Source organism: Geospiza fortis, unplaced genomic scaffold (genome assembly GCF_000277835.1).
Source record: "Geospiza fortis unplaced genomic scaffold, GeoFor_1.0 scaffold167, whole genome shotgun sequence".
Classification (NCBI taxonomy): domain Eukaryota; kingdom Metazoa; phylum Chordata; class Aves; order Passeriformes; family Thraupidae; genus Geospiza; species Geospiza fortis.
The window spans coordinates 1,695,562-1,715,650 of record NW_005054355.1 but is presented as its reverse complement, the minus strand read 5'-3'; the positions used below and the strand labels follow the sequence as shown (position 1 = coordinate 1,715,650).

At 39.7% G+C, this 20,089-nt stretch overlaps 1 protein-coding gene across 1 annotated transcript in view; it reads right to left on the bottom strand.

The window, feature by feature from the left end:
- Window positions 1–6,896, bottom strand: part of SYK (spleen associated tyrosine kinase) — a 30,268-nt gene extending 23,372 nt beyond the window's left edge. The window contains 3 exon segments of the mRNA XM_005423573.2: window positions 4,978–5,138; window positions 6,520–6,662; window positions 6,665–6,896. Coding sequence (XP_005423630.2) covers window positions 4,978–5,138; window positions 6,520–6,662; window positions 6,665–6,881 — 521 coding nt within the window. The 5' untranslated portion in view covers window positions 6,882–6,896.
- Window positions 6,897–20,089: the final 13,193 nt, after the last annotated feature.

The following is a 20,089-nucleotide window of genomic DNA, read 5'->3' as shown; positions in this document are numbered from 1 at the left end:
TGCAGTAAAACTGCACCTGAAATAGGAGATCTTAGTACAGCTGTCTCAGTTAGGTGGCAGCTTTTCTTCACACCTCAGACCCACTCTGCAGCTGAAGCAACCAGTGCAGAACCTGTCCTGAGAGGCCACAGCTCTGCTGCACTGGTCTGCAAGCGGCACCCAACATGTACCTAACTGAAGATCAGTAAAGAGCTCTCCCCAAGAGTCATGGGCATCATCCAGACTGCTGTGGAGAGGAAGACAGCACCTCCAGAAACACAGTTCAATATCTGCGTATTATCATTTATCTTGAAAAGCTTTTATGGTCTTTTATAGCTCGTCTAAGCCTAGCAACTCCTTGGCACTTTCAAGAGGAATTTCATCATTAATTAATATCCCTGAATTAGGGTCACATTTAATAGGATTGTTTTCATCTTCTATGATGTCAACAATTTCCAGTCCCTTTTATGGATAGAAAGTTAATAGTGATAGAATTATCTTAAGAATTCTCTACATGATCAGAAAAATGACCTAGCTCAGCATGCAGTCTGGTAGCAGCAAACTCCTAGAAGAAGGCAGCAATATTAGTGTAAATATATACTGCTACATATCCCAGAAATAAAAATCTTTGGTCAGACAAAAGCCAATAAAACTCTTACAGACAACTGCACTTCAAAGCTTATTATTTTGAAATGTTGTTACTAGTACTAAGTATTGTGACATATAAGAGACAGTTTAGTTTCTAGTTGTCATGGAATGTCATGATCTGGTGCATTGTTGTAGTTCATTATAATAGTCTAAACCAGATTTGTCCTCTTTAATATTCTCATTACTTACTGAAGACACTCATATGACACCAAAATAGTTTTGTACTTCCCTTTTACAAAACTGTTCATATTTTATGTGAATTATATACAGCCATGAACACATGTAAAAAAGTTTATATAGACTAAACTCCTAATTTGCAATGCCTTCACTCACAATTTCCCTAATACTGAATTTTTCAGTTTAACAGTATTTCTGAATATTCTTTATCCTCCTCCAACTCCAGAACTCCTGGTTTTGAATGCATATGCAAGATCACAGGCTTGTATAACTTAAGTGGTCATTACTGATGGGAAGATATGCCAACCCTTACCACATACCTGAGGCGTTTCTTATGTGAAACTACAGAGGAAACGAACTCTTCTGCTGTTCACTTTTAGTGTAGTTATAATTTATTTTTAAACTCTTCCACATATGCATGCATGAACTCACATAGATATCAACAATATTATAAATATTTAATGATGCATTATTAATAAAATACTATTGCAATATTAATAAAAGTATTACCAATATTAACAGTTTGATCTATGATCAATGTTCCCTACCAGACAAAATGTAATAAACTCCAGAAGTTTGGTCAAGAACCATCACCCAGTATAGAATGTAAAAGTGTTAGTGTAGTTAAGTGGGGCTTCAGACATAAAGTTCTCTATTTTCAGTTTCTTTTCAGATAATTTTAGAAATATTTTACTTCTGTTCCACTGCTATTTTTCCCCCCAAAGTTTGTGCCTAGAGTGGCAATCTTACATAAACATTCTTCATAGAAGAGGTAGAAAATACTTCCCATTTCATGTCATAGTTTCTGTGTTTGGTTTTGAAAACAAACTCTCTAGCATCCATATACATACTTCACTGACTTTTAAGCCATGAAAAAACCTTTTAATGGATCTTTGAAAACTCCCTGGTAAAACATCCACATTTAGCTCAGAATTTTTTCTTGGATGCATTGTAGCGTTATTTTTATGGTGCTATTCATGATGTTTTGAACTGCAGTCAGGAATCTTTTCTACTATTTCCATATTTAAACCATTAAAAATAATTCTAGATTTGATAATCTTGCATTGCTGCACAGCAATGCTAAAGAAATCTACATGTTAGTTGTATTATTACACAGACTACTATATTGGATTTTGCTTTAAGGTAGGTACGTCAGATGGATAGCAAATTTCTGGTGTAATGAAGTTTTGGAGAGCCTTGCTAAAAATATTTATTTTTATATAATATACAAAATATTATATTCTTCTAAGATTTATTATTTTCTCCATAATAAACAATTTGATTTTTGTCACATACAAGTATTCACTCGTGGACTTGTTAAATAACCTCAGGTGTACCTAATCTCTGCAAAAATTTAGCTCCTCTTTTTGTTCCCATGTTCCAATTCCTACCTCAACAAGCAAACATCTCTTAGACTTACATGTCTGAAAGTTTTACTTTTCAGTCAGCTACTGGGCTTAATTATCTTGACCAGTGTTAGAAAAACACTAATTCACAGCCACAACTTCAAAGCCTTCAATCCACAGATGTACAGACTATTCTGGCAAGCACTGCTGCTGGGTAAGTAAAACTATGTGATGTCTGTGCCTGAAATATAAAACAGTGCATCACAATGCACCACACTCAACAGTTTTGCTGCTTCTGCTTCAGTTAGCCCAAAATGAGTGGTTTATTTCTCAACACCTGCTGAGCAAGCCCGTGTTAGGCAACCCAAGGCTGAAAGCAATAAACCTCTCTGAATTAGACAGCTCTTTTGCTATTTGTGATGAGCCTCTAAGCGTTTGGGTCTGAGAGCTAGAACAGCTCAGGAATGTAGAATTACTGATTACAACACAAATGAAAACACATTATTTCTCTTGCTGCACTGGCTACTGAACTGTGGGGTAGATTAAGTTCTTTCCCTGGCTACTACATTCTAAAATGGCCAGATAGGAAGTCTGTGTAAGAACAATTAATACATTGAAAAGCATCCTACAGATGCAGAAGTAAACAGTCTTGTCCTTAATAACAGGTACCCGAGATCAACACACTAGCAGTTCATATTATTCAAGCTCCAATGGCATTTCTTGTGGTTTAAAATTAGTATTTTCTCCTCTATGAGCTTCTCCTCCTGATATGAAAGTAGCCACCCAAGCTCCATCAAAACTATGTAAATATGGATCCATTGACATATCCAGTCCCATGAGAGAAGGTCTGAATGCTCCTCCACAACCCATTGATCATGTCACTGCAAAGAGCATCAGAAATGCCTCCCAGGCCATCTTTAAGGAACACAGGAAAATGCTGGGAAAATATTTCCAGCCAAAGCAGTAGGACTGCTTGTAGAAGATTAAAAAGAGACTAGTGTTTATAATAGAGGTTGAAAATGTCAAGTCTCTTAGAAAATTTCACTCCCTTACTTCAAACCTATCCCTGTTGTTAAGAAATGCCAGCTAGTGGATTCTTTTCTTTGAAGAAAAACTAGATTCCTTCCCCCTGTGCGCCTCCGCCCTTTCCCCAAAGAGAAGTACTTTGGCCACAGAGGAACCAATATGTGCCTGAGGCAAACTGGAAAAGCTGCCAGTTTTAATAAATGATCAACATCATGACTCAGCAGATACAAAGTTGGTTTGGTAAGGTGTTCAAACAGAAAGTAAAAAAGCAATACATTTTTAGGTATAAAATTGTCATTAAAAGAAACGATTGCTTTTTGTTTCAATTATGGGACCTTCTGTCTAAAAAGTAGGAGAAGAAACTAGCAAAATCACGGGGCAAGAAAAAGGAGAGGTTGTGTGGTGATGTTGGGCTGGTAATTGGTAACAGCAACTATGTTAATCAAATCCTCTGAACTCCTATGCAGCAGCAAGATATACATCTGGCTCCACAAATTTTTGTAACTTTTGTAACAGTTTTTTTTTTTTTTACTACAAGTATGACAAAATCTGTGACAAGCTTATTACAATGTTTTGTTACACATGGCAGCCAAAGCAACTGGGTAATGCCCCTCTGGATGTGGTCCCCACCAATAGAGAATATGAGGCTGAAAACAGGCAAGCATGGCTACTTGGGTGAGACTGGCTATGAAACAAAAAATTCAGGTACTGAGGAAAGAAAAGAGAGTTCAAGAAATGAGATGTCACTACAGTCAAAGTGTTTGTGGTTAAGACCTCATAGGAATTCACTCTACTGGGAATTGGATTTAAAGGAGTTACTGGTTCCTGTCTACTGAGACTGAAACATGGAAATATGCAAGGGTTGCACCCATATTAGCAATTAGTATGGCACAATTACAGAAAAACAGTAAAGTGAAAGAATTGGTACTGAAGAACCAAATCCTTCCTGCACTCACTTGTGGGGTTTCATTTTGGACTACCTCTAAAAAAAGCCAAAGAGGCTGAGTGCTAAAGAAAACTACATAGGCAGGTGATGAAATTTCCCTCAAAAATTATACAGTTCCAAGTGATCCTTACATGGCCTTGACTTTTAAGCCTAATTTTTCAAATTTTTTATCATTATATAAATACTTTCTGGGTGGGGGTGGGAGTGACAAAAGACAGCTCTGTTAAAACACTAGTATTTTTCAAATGAGGATTCTCCAAACAAACCCCTGGCTCTAGTCCCTGATGACTCTCAGTCACTATCCTAATGCCACATTTGTGCTCAGAAAACAAAAGATCATTAGGCTCGGTAAATGCAGAGGGTAAGCACCAGACAGAAAATAGTGCTGTCAAGGTAGAAGTGATTATTTTATTGCTTAACTACAAAACAAAGCACTACCCTGTCCCTGGCAGACTTGACAGATACAGATCCTAACAGCTGCTAACATAGGGAGTTTGTCTCTGTACCAGTTTAATAAGCCTGTGTATTGGGTGCAGGTGGTCAGGCTTTGACAGTGGGTCTGCAAAGGCCAGGAGTTGCCCTGGGCTGGCCACAACTGGCGCCAGCAGGTCCTAGTGGACACCCCTGCAGATGTTCCAGGCTTTTGTTATAGTTTTCTGTCCTTAGTTAAGTGAGGGACTTGAGGGCAGGAAGCATCGTGTCATGTAAATGATGCTGAACTGGGTGCCCTCACTGTGGATGAACCATGCTTCAGGGCACAGTCTCACTTGAGATTTATTCAAAAGAGCTGTACAGTAACACTGGAGGCAAACAGCAATACCACAGAAAAATAAACTCACAGAAAAATAAACTCACAGAAATTTTCCATTGTTTCTTGACCCAATGAGGATACGGCGTTCTGACTCCTCCCGAGAGATTCTCCCATGGAACCATGGCATCTTCTCATGGGCTGTAGTGGCGATCAGCTTCTCCAGCTGAGGCTTCTGACTAATGATAGCTTGCTCAAGAGCCTGCCCCTAGAGAACAGTAAAAACACGGTGAAACAGTCAAACTATCTTCTGCAATAAAAAGATAGGTCTCCAGTCTTTTGGGACTGCTTTTGGGACATCCAAAATCTGCACATAATTGTTGTGTGTGAAGATTGTTGTGCTATAAAGATTTTAAACCAGAAAAAGAAGGAAAATTAACCAGTAAATAAAACCACTGATATATCAGTATTTAAGCTTAAAGTCATATTGTTATGCTAATGAGACATGGCTAAATGAAGTTAGTGTCAGTCTGAGCTTTCAAACATACCTCCAAATTAAACATCCTTTGGCAGTGTACTAAAATAAACCGAATGTGCTTTGCACTGTTGCAGCATGTCTGTGTCAAAGACATCAATGCAAATTTTCCCAGACAGAACAGTCTCCATTTTAGAGTAAATTATTCAGAGTAATATTAACTTAGACATTTCTAACCTTGTCTACAACCTACCACTTCTAAATTGGGCTCAGAATCTGAGGGCAACCCCCACTAGTTTCACCACCGTTTAACCAGAGCTCATCAACTTCCCTCTAGATTGAGCTCAGACTCATCAGAAAAGACACCGTGAACCTCATCAGTTATAGAAAATGTTGTATAAGTTTCAGATTTTCCCAGCTGGGGATTGCTCCATATATTTTACAGAGCAGAATTCATAGGGTTACTTGCTAGCAGCAAAAGAGATTAGGAACCTTGAGTATCTTCATGAGTTCATAAAGGTAACTCATGACATCTCAAGGTGAAATAATACTCTCTTTGCAGCCTCCTACACTAGTGTTTCCATGTTAAGAATGGCTTCTTCATAGTCATTCCCAAGAAAAAATCCAACATCTTGTCCTCCACATGGAAAATTCCTGCTTGACCCCTGCAGCACTGAAGATGCAGCGCTCTGGAGTGCAGAAACTGTTCTCTTTCAGGAACAATTTCTGTTTTGGACATAAATTAGCCTCACAGAAAGAAGGCCAACTAAGAGAGTAAGATGTAAAACAAGTCATCATGTCACCATGCCTGCCTGCATATCAATCCATAAAAAAATCAGAATGAAAAGCAACGAGACAAACCATTTCTGTATCTTGCTTATTACATGTATTAATTTTTGGTCCAAATCTGATGGCATACATTAGTGCAGAGGTAGATAAGATTATGCTAGACCATCGTAGAAAGTCTAAGGGCTTAAATTTCAGGAAAACTACACTTATCGCCAAGTTACTGCATGTACTGGGGAGAAAAAACCCCCACTGTTAAATCTAAAACAGCTGTGATTTCATTGTGAAAAAATACTACCTAGCAGCAGCAACAGCTGGAAACAAACACTGCAATCTCTTTTTCTCCTAGCTCAAAGATTACTTTATGTCAAGATCAGTCTGTTTTTACCTGCAAATTCCAAGTCTGCTTGACATACTCTCTGATGAGGTTCTCTTTCAAATCTTCAAAGGGTCCTGTTTTGGGTTCAATGCCTGGCGGCCGGTTGAAAGGTTTTCTCAGCAGACAGATAAGGCCATCTGCTTCCCCTGAGCATAGGAACCACTCAGCTCCCTCTCAATTGTATAGTGGTGGACCTTCCTTCCATGGGCCAAGGATAGGGCGAAGCCCCCCAGGTAATTCCGGCTTTGGCGGAGCAAGTATAGTCCATCACTGGCTCCTCCCTGCATGAGATACTCCTCAGCTTCTTCACGTGTGATATTACCAAAGAAGTATGGCAAATGGTTAGCAGGGTTTGATGTGTTGAAAGCCATGTTTTTTTCTTTTCCAAGTAGCAAACCTAGAATACTGTACCTGAAAACACAAAGACAGAGATATGAATGTCAGCAGAATAAAAGAGGATAAACCAGTAAGACGGCAGTTCACTTAGTATATTTGCAGAATCACAGAATGATTTAAGCTGGCACAGACCTCCAAACTTGAACCAATCACCACCTTGTCAGCAAGACCATGGCACTGAGTGGTCTGTACACTTGTTTTTTGAACACCTCCAGGGACGGTGACTCCATCACACCCTTCAGCAGAGCATTCCGATGTTTAATAACCCCTCCTGTGAAGAAATTCACCCGATGTCCAACCTGAAAATGTCCAGGGGGCATAGCTTGAGGTAATTTTAGTAATTAATTTGTTGGTGATACATATGTTGAAAATTAAAAAAAATATTTTGAAGTGAAGATCCCATTTTTATTTTTATCTTGTTAGAAGTTGTTTGTCTAAATCTCATCAGTCTCTTTTCCTGTTTCTCAGCGCCTTGGCTAGAAGTGGACAAAGTGATCGGAAGTTCAGTTTCTCCTTCTATAGTTGTGAAGCACATAGGAGTTAAAATATGACCCCTTCACAATAAAATGGAGCATCATTTCAGGGAAGCCATGCAGCAATCTGTGGAATCAGCATAAAACAGTTCAGGCTATATGGGAACAGGGCTAATACCACATCTGTCTTGTAGCTGGCCAAAGTGTGCAACTGATTTACATGAAGAAAAGTGCAGAAGACTTTATGGATAACTATGTAAAAAGGGAGGGTCCATAATGCAAAGGTGTAATTGAGGAATGGGAGTCTTAATGTAGGGCCTTTTGGCACACAGCACTTCAGACTGACACCTTCCCTGGCAGACCTGAAGCAGGTAGAGCTGTTTGTGCCTACTGCTTAATTCATATTTGATCCATCGGTGCTGATTTGCTGTCCCTTGAGCTCATATCAAAAAACAGTAGAGAAATACCTGTGCTATGCTGTGAATACGTAAAGGGTTGATGTGGGAAAGGAAAGATGTAGAGGAACACAAAGTCAAAACAACAAGGCTCACACAGTATAGAAAACTAGATAGGGCACAGTCATGTCAAACCACATGCTGTGCAGATCTTCCGGTCTTCTCCCACCATCCCAAATAAGGGAGATCTCAAAGTTGCAAAGATATTGCATCTATAAAATAGAGCTTTGTGCAGCATATTATTTATTACTTTTGTGATCTGCAACTAAAAGCTACTGGTGTAAGTTCCCATACCAATCTACTAATATAACTTTCACTTGCTAATTGCAACAAAGAAAAGTTGTAACAGAAGACACAGAAGGCAGTCCTTAGTCAGTCACCACCAAACAATAATAATACAATGCCCATTTGGAGGCCAGTTAATAGTACTGTAACACAGGGTCAGGATTGGGGTCAATGTTATTTCATTGAGGTGGTGGACAGCGGGGAGAGCACAGCCCCAGCAAATTCACAAATGATACAAAACGGCACAGTGGCTAAACATCACAGGGCTGTGATACTATTCAAAGGGACCTGAAAAGGCTACGGAATTCGAATGAAAGTAATTTAATGAAGCATAACAAAGGGAAACATCCATTGGAGCAGACTTTGCCCCTTTTGGAGCATCTGCCTTCCTGGCGGTGTCTCACACCCTTGTGATGTCACCATGGAAGGAAGGTCTGTGACCAGGATGTTTTCCAGCAGGGTCTGTCTGTCCACGGTTTGTCCAGGGCCCCTGTAGGTGCACACTCAAGGCATGCAGGCTCCATCAGAACTCTTGGCTTGCTCTGCCAGCTTTGGCATAGGGGACAGCAGCAGGCCTGGGCACTGCACAAGTGCAGCCCCTGCTGGTGCTTCCCTTCCCCCGCCCAGCTGCACAGCCCGGCTAATTTCACCGGAGCTTGTCCTGGGACAGTGCATTGATAGAAGGCAACACTCAGAAAATTCCCCTTTCTTCCCTAACCACCTCCCCCAAGTACACTGTACTAAGCTGGTGGTAACTGAGGAAGGGTATGGGGGCTTAGGGTTGTGAATATATAAGCTCCTCTCCCAAGCCCTCCTGAATCTTGCCAGAGCCTGTCACATGCAACATAAATCTCAGCCTGAGCATTTGGGAGATGTGGAGGAGATCAGGGTTTTCCTCCTACTCTCCATCCCTGCCATCTCTCCCTGCCCTCCAGTGGGGTGCAGAGATAGGGGCACAGTCCAGCCCAACCCCACATCTCACTGCCCTGTCCCAGGGCTCAGCTGCTACTTTCAAGCCTTCAAGGAGAGCCAGCAGGAGGCTCTTTCACTATCTCCTCTCTCCCACAGCCTTCTGATGGCCCCCTGACTTTTCTACTCCTAGCACAAAGGAAGCTCCATCACTTTGTACGTCTGTCTTGGCAGGACATGGCATCAGGCACCTAGGAAGGCAGGGGAGAACAACTCTGCTGCAAGGGACAGCGGCATGGGGCAGACACCCCAGGCAGGGCTGGAGTCCTTCTCTTCCTACATGTGAGATGATGAGAAGAAAAGTAGTACTGAGGAAGCTTAAACTGAATACCAGCAAATATTCCTTCACTGAGGAAGTTATCAAGTACTGGAACAGCTGCCCAGGGAAGTGTTTAAATCATCATCCTTGAAGGGATTTAAAGACCTACAGAATGGTGGTTAGGGACATGGTTTTGTAGTGAGTGGATTGAGTAGTGATAGGTTTACAGTTGGACTTGATAATCTTAAGGACCTTTTCCAACCTAAATATTCCTATGACTCTTTGATTCTATTATTCTGAAAGTCATTACAAATATGGATGTTTTGAATGTTCTAGTTCCTGTTTCCTTCACTCCTGCTTAGTTGCTTCCTTCACACACCCCCATGTCATTTTTTTTTTTTACTCCACTATGCACCACACATACTGGTCGTTCGGAGACAAATATACATCATCCAACTTCTAGCAAAATGGTCCTGGAAGGCAGGTTCAAAGTCTTCAATACCACTTTCAGGAAAAACAGAAGAAAACAGATTTACTACTAGGTTTTTAGTAAGGAAAGAATTTGGATGCATGACTGATCAACACTGGCTCTTCGCCAGCAATGTACAACTTGGAGAAAAGGAAGAAATAATCCCACAATGTGTCTCATGTCAAGAATGGTACTGCACTGCAGTGCCTGCTCAAAACACCTCAGTAATACATACTGAACAAATATCAAACAGAAAAATATCACCATACTCTTAATCTGCAGATATTTATTTTAATGAATGTATTTCATTAAAGTTAATATTTGCCATACTTCTAGCTTCAGACTTAAAAAAGATAAAGAACTTTAGAATGAAAATAATAGCTAATAAAATAAAAGTAAGGTGGAGGACAGGATTAGAGGGGGTAAACACATCACCCTTGACTACAAAAACCTTTATGGCTTCTGAAATTTAAATTCACTTTGACTAGGATGTGTTTCAGATCAGGCTACTCTCCAGAGTATTTTTTGTCTCATATTAATCTCAGTATTTTCTACACAATCTTCACGATGATTTACCCAGAAAAAAAAGGTCTTAAAAGGCAGAGGGAGCCTGGGGGAAATCCACTGGTTGTAATTTAGATGAAATGTCAGTGATGGCACTGGTGAGGGACTGTCTCTTAAATCTTCAGAATGAGAAGGCCTGCTATATAACAAGTTTCTAAAATATGAAGAATATTCCTCAGTTATAAAAAGAACACAGCGGGATTCTTATGATCTCTAATATTTCACAAATTATTTATCTATATCTGTTTAAGAAAACAATGGCCTGATTTACTTTCACAAAATAGGTTACTGTTGGTAGATTTCAGGCCAGGTTTCTCTACCCCACTTTCTAATATGTGAAGAATATTTAATGTTTAGCAATGGTAGGAAATGTTTGGACTGATGCAGCATCTCCTGGGCATGCACAGAGGCAAATAATCACAAAAAACCCCTTCAGATAATGATTAAAAACTACTTTAAAATTTTGGAAGAACGTCTGAACTTGGGATGGCTGTTCTCTTTGTTTGGAATTTCAGAATCTTGCCTTCCTTTTGGGAGTGTAATACACTTCTAGGATCAGTAATGGAATAGAAGAAAACACTTAAATTCTGAGTTTCCTCTTCCTGTAAGTTTTTCCAGGTGCACAAACAGTGCAGTGTTTTTTGAGCCAGTGTGGTTGCAAACGTGAAGCTGTAAAATGAAGACTGTCAGGCTTTACCCTTATGAGTGCTGAAGGAAGTGGGGCTGGCTACCCAAGAGAGGAGCTTGAGCGTAACAGCCATAGCAGGGCTTAAGTGCAACTCTCCCCTTAGTTGTTAAAAGTTACTTTTAAGGAAGCTACAAATGCATGCAAATATCACGCTTATCCTACGTGAAAGAAAAAATATTGCACAAACACATAAGAAAATTAGGTACCCACTTCCCCTCAGGCAGCTTCCTCATCACCTCTGCGGGGTACTCCTGACATAGCACAAAAGTTTAGTACCTCACGCATTTTATGCATACTAGGAAGCAAAACATTCTCTCAGAACAGATGAGCAAAACTAAGGAATAACTCACCTGGAAGGTGTTGGAAAAAATCTGTGCTAACCATACTTCTACACTTAGCTTAATTCTATTTCATCTCATATCTAGACAAGAATAAAAGAATAATTGCTATATTGAAATGTTTGCCTAGCAAAGGGTATAATATTGCCAAGGTACTGATCTCCATTCTAACATTAAAAAAAATACAAATAGGAATATGAATCTTTCTAAAACCACCAAAGAGTAGTGTGGCAGAAGACTTAGGGATTTCTGATCATAAGTTTACTTCTTAATGGGTAAGATGACTAAAACGTGACAGAAGACCAAAAGCCATGGAGCGGTGAAATAGTGTTACAAAAAAATGTTCCTTATTTGAGCAGTTATTTTTTCACCTTTTTAATTTAACAGTTCGGTTTCAGAAGCATTTTCTTTCTTTTAGATATTTTTGCTTTACTGTGATGCTTTCAGGGTGACAGTGGTGTTTCTGCGAAGATTTTTAAACACTGAGATGTATTCTTCACCAGAAACATAGCTTAATTAAAATCTGTCTGGGAAAAGTAGGGAATATGGTAGCTTTGGCCCAGAAGACTTTTCTGATGGGGAATTCAAAACCTGAATCTTACAATATGATCAGTGAGCTTTGGGATTGTCCAATCTGTAACAGGTTCATTTATTTCATCATTATTATGAAAGTTAGTGGTCTAGCTAGCCTCTTTCTGAGCTTAAGAAGAAACAGCTTTTGCCCTCATTCATGTAAATCTTCAGCATTCTGGCCGTATCTGAAGAATCAATTGCCTACTAAACAGGTGGCATTGGTATTTCATCTACTAGGTTTAGGGTGAACACCATTTATCTCCCCTCCTGTATCAAGGAGTCATTCATAAAATGAACTGAAAAGGAGTATCACAAACACACCTAAAATCCTTAGCTTCAAAAATATTTTCCTATATTTTTACTTTTTGGAGTCATCTTAATACTGAGGACAGACAGATGTTTTTTTCTCCATTGAAACATGCCAGAAATGCCATCATTTACTCTAAATTGCATCTGACATTCTGATATCATCAGACTACTCCAGGCAGTCTAGCTATTGAAGTATTTCCTGAGGAAAAACTACTTGACCTGTCAACACAATTACTACCCTATTACAAGGCAAACAGATGCTCAGAAAAAGTACAACAGCATCCATGTTCTATTCAGGACTTTTCTACAAAAGCTTCTGTCTCAGCTCATGGAGGAGCATGCATCACTAAAAAAGTGTTCTTCACTGATGCTAGGAATCTATTGTCTCTCTTATACAACACCTTTATTTTGGGATTCTCATGTATTTGGTAATCTTTTCACATGCCATAGTTTTCCTCTAATAAGGTTTTTCTGCTTTGATCTTTTAAAAAGGTCAGAATGCTACTGTGAAAGAAAAAAAAAGCCAGGTGTTTATGGATTATTATGGATTACAATAATTCTTTCCCTGGAAGTAAAAAATCCTATGATTTTCACATATATTAAAAATAGAAACAACCAAAAAACCCAAAACCAAAACAATTTTTTTCTCCTTTTAGAGAAAGAAAAAACAAGATCACTTACACAAAAATGTGAACATTTCCTTCTACATCTCAACCACGCTCTATCAGTCATTACCTTACCTCCTTTTCAACAGTGTAAGAGTCACTGTCACAAATGCAAACACTGCCTCTCGCTAAACTCTTGTCAAATCAAAAATTTCAGACTTTAAATGGGTGGCACCATTTGTATGGGGAAACCTGCTCCCTTTTGGACAAAGCAGTCAACTGTGATTAAACCACCCTATAAATAACAGAACCACTGGGATCAGGAACAGCTGCAGGAAAGCATTTCAGATACTGCAGGCAGACCTGTCTAATCTCCCGTTTTCCTGCTGTGACAAGATGTGAACAAACTTCTCTGGGCACAGACAGATCTTCACTGAGACCAGCTGTGCCTCTGTAGTGACTGCAGAATAGTACAGGTATAATTGCATCTTCCAAATACTGGAGGGGAAAAAAAGAAAAAAACAAAGCCTGTGTTGGGGTGCAGTTACAAAAGTCTTACTCAGGGAGCCCCAGATACCTCCCTTCAGAAACCACTGAGACATACATAAATGAATATGCATGTGCACACACACACATATATATATATATGTATGTATGTGTATACATGTATACGTATTGCTCCTTTATGGTTTTGTTTCAAACAGGTATTTACTTCCCAGAACTACAGTAAAAAGTAAAACTCCTTTGCATACCATAGATCCCACTATGACTGCACAGAAGTAGCTGTGAAATGAATTTACAGAAGCAGTGAAAATATGTGAAAAGCAAAACAAAAAAAAACTATCATCTTTCTTGCAAGAAATAAGTAAAAAGAGATTGAACTGCTTAGCCAATGGCCTGCATGTTTTCAGGTTCAAAGTTACAGTGACATTAAATATGACAGTATAGTGGGTTGCCAAGCGGAATGTATTTTCATTTTTACAGAAGAGTTTTTACAGAGACAGCAATAATAAAACTGTTATGGACAAGATAGTGATTGCACAGTAAAATAAAGACACCTCTAACTATCACTAAATTTCCCCCCAGCCCCAAATTACTCCGAAATCTTCTTTCAAGGTTCACTGTGGTCTATTGTTTGTCACAACTCAGAAAGAAGTTGCCAGACAAAGATCTATCAGAGTGTTAGACCAAAAGCATTGATTCAAAACATTCCTCTTTTTCCAGGAAGTCAAAACCTGGAATATCTGTCCAATTTCCAAACACACACAAAAAGTGCCTTGGGCAGTGAGCTGATGATACTTTAAATTTTCAGAGAAAGGCTGGAGTCATCCAGAAAGATCAGGGTCCAAGCGTGGATGGATCCACAAGCCATAACTTTGTTTTTCCTTCCTTGTGACATTTTTAGCAAATTTTCTGGAAAGCAAGACATGTCAGAACTAAAGCATCATGAATTCTAGAAGGAAGTTGCTACAATCAAACAGAAGGTGAATGAAAAGCTTCATCCATTAAAATAAACAACCCAGGAGAAATTCAACATTATTACACCAGTCTCAAAATGCATACTTACAGGACTAAGACAAAATGCCACATTTCATTCAAATGAAATTTGAATGAAATTTGAATGAATTTCATTCATCAAAGTTTCAGATAAAGACCACTATGGTCTTACTAGTCGGCAGACCCACAAGATAGGTTTATTTTACATCCCAGTAAGTGTCTATATTTAACTTTTTTAAAATCAGTAATTGTTGCAGGCTGGCATTTCCAAAGCTACTATGTAGGTATGAACTCTCCTTCTTTGTGCAGGTCTGTCTCTACTTAGTTCCGAGTCTAGAGGCTACAGATATATAAATTATCTCAGTTTCTCAACCAGGAATATTAGCCTTCACTTACTGTTAAGCAAGAACATTTGGACCCCATTATACTTCAGTCCTTATCTGAAATGTATTGCTCTGACTATAGAATTGCTAAAACCTTTGATGAACAGATAGCTCAATGGACTGGCCCCATGAGTCAAAGTGGCAAAATTAGGCAGCTTCCTCTTTCAGACCAAGGTTATTTTGTCATCTGAAACAGTCTGCAGTATCCTGCTTTATATATAAAGCACAGAAATTATTGCAGGAACAAAAACAACTTGCCTTTCATATTCCCAGAACAGGCAAACTTCTATAAAACTGGCCAAGCCTTCTCAGTGCCACTTTCTAGGGTCTATAAAATCCATGTCATGTTACCTTACTTTTTAAAAAACTTCTGCTAGGAGCACAGATCAGGTAAATGTTCTGCATAGACACACTGTAAGCACTATCTCTTAGTGGAAATTACACTCACAAAGAATTGACAGCCACAGAAGTATGGAAAAAAAGGCCAAGCATTTCTGTTTTTTTGAAAGGAAGATGTGACACTAGCTCACAGCCAGGTTGACAGCATTAAGGATATCTTTCCTAAAATCTATTTAATAATTAGATGCACAGCATTGTTCAGGTTAGACGGCACCTTAAAGGCCACGTACTTTCAAACCCCCTGTTATGGGCAGAAACACCTTTCACCAGACGAAGTTGCTCAGAGCCCCATCTAATATGGCCTTGAACACTGCCAGGGATGGGGCATTTAGAAGTTCTCTGGGCAACCAGTTCAAGTGCCTCAACACTCCCCCAGTAAAGCATTTTTAATTTAACAGAATTTTTGTTAGGAAAGGAATGCTTCTCTTAAAAAATACTATCATCCAACAATTGTGCCAGCTCTTCCTGACTACATTTTATGAGGAGGACGCAGACATCATAAAAGGCAGACTGCTTTGCAGAAGAGGCTCTTCGTAACAATTAGTGCAACAGCCATCCTGAAATTATTAAGTTGGTATCTCTCCCTATATCAACCTTTATCATCAGAACAAGCAGCACAGATAAAACTTACTTTTCATCGGTATAAAGACAGAATAGTCTCTTGACAGGCAGGAACTTATTTTAGCCAGCAAACAAACTGAAACCTAACCTCTCCTCTCACATAAAACATAGAGCATTCCAGAAACACTACACAGGGAGAGATATGAGCCCTCTCTTCCCATCCTGCAAAGTAAGCCCATTAGCAACCCCTGGACCAACTAAATACTCTTGACAAGGCCAATTTATCACTCTGGGCAGAAAGAGGATGCACCTGGCCTCAGTGGTTCTGGGCCAATAGGCAGTATTTCCCTATCTCTTGCATGACAAACTGCCAGGCTGCATAGTCAGGCCTCTTTTTTCATGGTGTGTTGTCCTCCACACAGCATCAACAGCTACCTCTCTAAAAGGTCCACTGGTAATTGTCACTATGGATAGTTGCTACATCAGGATAACAAAAAGCCACCTCCATTTGATGAAACTTGTCTCTTGAGAGTTGGAGGCAACTGGATTTCACACTTGCAACGTCATGGCCTCAACACACTGCTGCTTCCAAGTGAACACAGCTCTGCATCTTTTTCAGACAGCATGTTCCAGTGGGTTTGAGTTTACTCATCCCATATTGGGGGGCACCCCCTGCACTCTTGTGCACAGAATTACCCGCAGAGCAGATCTTTGAGGCATTTATTGGACCATGACTGTCACACAGTTATTCCCTGCACCTGAGGCAGCGCGAGATTTCTTGCCAACTGCACCTGATAACTGAGGCCGAAAAAGTTACTCAAAGCCTCCCTTAGTGACCACCTCAATTCTGGGGCGTTAGAACTGTTCAGAGCAGGGCTCTCCAACTTGATACTTATCTTAAGGAAGTGATAATTTTCACTTCACAGCACCAAGATGCTCACTGATTCAAAAGATAGCTAATCCAGTTATCCAACTTGGAAAAACGATGTTTAGTTAAATATCCTGCTTGCTTTACTAACACTTGAGCAAAACACTGTGGAATTCACATGAATTCTATGAAATGCAGGAGTGACATTTATAACTTTATGCCTAAGTTGACAATACTAGTGCTGCTTCCTTCGCTCAACATTCCACATATTTCAGATATTGAGCAACTGGGTTTAACAAGAAGTGTCCCTGCCCATGGTAGTACAGTTGGAGACAAATGATCTTTAAGGTCCCTTCCAATCCAAACCTTTCTGTGATTCTATGATATCAAAGATTATCACCTTGACAAAATTTTAGGTTTGTGGTTTTTTGCACAGATTTATCTTCTTGATTGAAGTTATCAAATTTGGTCTCTTTCCCAGAGTAGGAACTTACCAATAAGCAACTGCTTTTTACACACATACCAGCTTCCTTTTCTATGTTCTCTACAAACAAAATAACTAATTTTTTTTTTTTAGTTCAAGCTTTTCTTTAATGCACTTTACAAGAATTTTAGGGGAGAAAGGACTCTCTTTATAGCAAATTTCTAACCTCAGGTTTTGAATCTAGATGAAGAAAATCAACTTTTCAGGTAACCCTATCAAAAAATCAAGAAATAAGTTTTGTAAGACACATTTAGATGTTGTTTTAAACCGAGCCAATTTTGAAATTGATACTAGAACTTTTAAAAGCAGAACTATGCACTCAGTGGTCAGCAGCAACACACATTTTAGCATTTAGATCTAGCATACCACATGTTTTCAGTCACATGGGCTTCAGCTAAGACACATACTGTCTCTATATGTTCTGGATTCTATTTCTTCTATGGTCTTAGAACTTTTATGGTTTCTTCCTCTTTTTTCCCCCCACTCATTTACTTTGTTATTTTATACAAATGGGGGGGAAAGGGGGGGAAATAAGAGAATGTTTCTCCAAGAGGGTAGGGATGGGCTGTGGCTGATGCATGAAATGGTGATACCTTACTCATTTTACTGAATCTGTTGTTTAAGATAAGGATTTATGTCACTAAAATATTTGAGCTTGTGTCCGATTCCTTGGTACATATCCTCTATGTACCAAGGAACTCTAACACTCTATGTATGTACTCTAACACTTCCTGAATGTATTTTCTGTAGTTGCCTCCTATCACAATTGTGTTTCCTGTCAATTTCAACTCCACTCCTAGCCTAGATACTGTCTCAGGGATTTACATGGGTGGACTTACACACTACCACACCAAAAGTCCTGCTTCTTTATCAAAGCTTTGAGCACCTTATATCTTACTCCTGCTCAGTGTCAGTGCTGAAAAATTCCTTCTGCTGCCTCTTTCCATTTTTAAAGAAGGCAAAGTTGGAATTTTTACTGGACATTTTTTCCACTCAAGCACCTGGAAATCCATATCTGTTTGGAGGAATGCTATCTCAAAGCAAATAGGGGCAAAACTGGAGAAATGACTGAGTAGTTCTAGCTGGTCAACCAACATACTCTAACATCTGTTTACTACACACTGAGTAATAGTGAAACTGGACAAACTAGCTGTAATCATACTCTGTATACTGGTTATTTAGGTTCTAATACATGCAAAGTTCAAATTACTTGCTCTGGTACCTGGTACAAAGGGAAGGCTTGCAGTATTTTGCAAATCATAGAATCACAGGGTAGCTTGGGTTGGAGGGACCTTTAAGATCATCTAGATTCAAGCCCCCTGTCATGGGCAGAAACACCTTTCACTGGACCAGGTTTTCTCAGAGCCCCATCCTGGGGGGCCAGCCCCAGCCTAGCCTTGAACACCTACAGGGATGGTATACCCACAACTTCCCAGGCAAACTGTTCCAGTGCCTCCCCACCCTCACAGTAAAGAATTTCTTCCTAATATGTAATCCATGTAATAATCCATCCACTAATATGTAAACCAACTCAGTTTTAAGCCATTCTACCTTGTCCTGTAACTACAGGGTCTTATGTCTATCTTGTGGGTTTCCTTCAGGTACTGCAAGGCTGCAATTAGGTAATCTGGAATGCTTTCTTTTCCAGGGTGAACAATCTCAAATCTCTCAGCCTTTCCTCACATGAAAGGTGCTCCATCCCTCCAGCCACCTTGGTGGCCTCCTCTGGACTCGCTCACACAGTTCCCTGTGCTGGGACCCCAGAGCTGGATGCAGAGTTCCAGGTGGGCTCTCACCAGAGCAGAGCAGAGGGGCAGAATCCCCTCCCTGGCCCGGCTGCCCACGCTGCTTTGGATGCAGCCCAGGACACGTTTGACTCTCTGGGCTGGGAGTGCCCATGGCTGGGTCATGTCCAGCCTCTCACCCACCAGCACCCCCAAGTCTTTCTGGGCAGAGCTGCTCTCCATCTGTTCATCCCCCAGCCTGTGCTGGTACTGAGGTTTGCCTCAACCCAGGTGCAGCACCTTGAACCTGGTCTTGTTAAATCTTCTCAGGTTCCCATGGGCTTCGTTTCTTGAGCTTATCCAGGTGCCTCTGAATAGTATCCCATCTTTCAGATGTGTCAACTGCACCTCTCAGCTTGGCGTTATCTAGAAACTCATTGAGCATGCACTTGATCCCTTGTCTGTCATTAATGAAGATATTAAATAACACTGGTCCCAATATAGATATTTTGAAATCACTTAATAACATTAGGATCCCTGTGAGTGTCCAAAGCATTTTTACCTTTTCTTTCATTTTTAGAAAAGCCACCCTAAGAAGTATCATTAATCATTGTATGCAAAGGCACAGGAAGTTATACCTAATTTCAAATTTGGAATGCATACATAAACTACAAAATTGTATTTCATTTCTTTGAGGCAGGCAATATTTCTGCGTCAAACACAATATTTATTTATTAATTATCATTTGCTACAGCAAATCCTGGAATTTTTTCTTTTGGTTCTCCTTCACACTTCTCGCACTTGCAATGCTGATGTTTTCCAATGACCCCAACATGTAATGAAGAAGTCAATAGGAAATGTTTTCTTCCACTTAACTTCTGCTTAAGTGTATGCCTTCACATTACCTTATGTCATGAAATTAAAAGGTAAACAGTATCAGCTATGTACCCTTGCTGCTGGAACCTTAAAACACAATGCAAATACTAAGCAAAAGCTTTGTGATCAAATGATTTCATCGTGCCTCAAATAAATATTAATAATTGTGTATTGTACTATCCTACACCATACAAAAGATTAGGGAAGGATACTGTAAAGCCCAAGGTTTCTTTTTCTTATGAGAGTAGTTGAAAGGCTTAAATCCAACAGCAGAAATTAATGTTTTTCAGTAAAAGTAGTACAGATATTAAGAACCCTTTTTTGTAAAAGCATTTCTAGAATGCCAGTTGAGACATCTAGTGAGCTGCCCTCTCCGCCTCCACCAAGATTCTCTTTTGTCAACT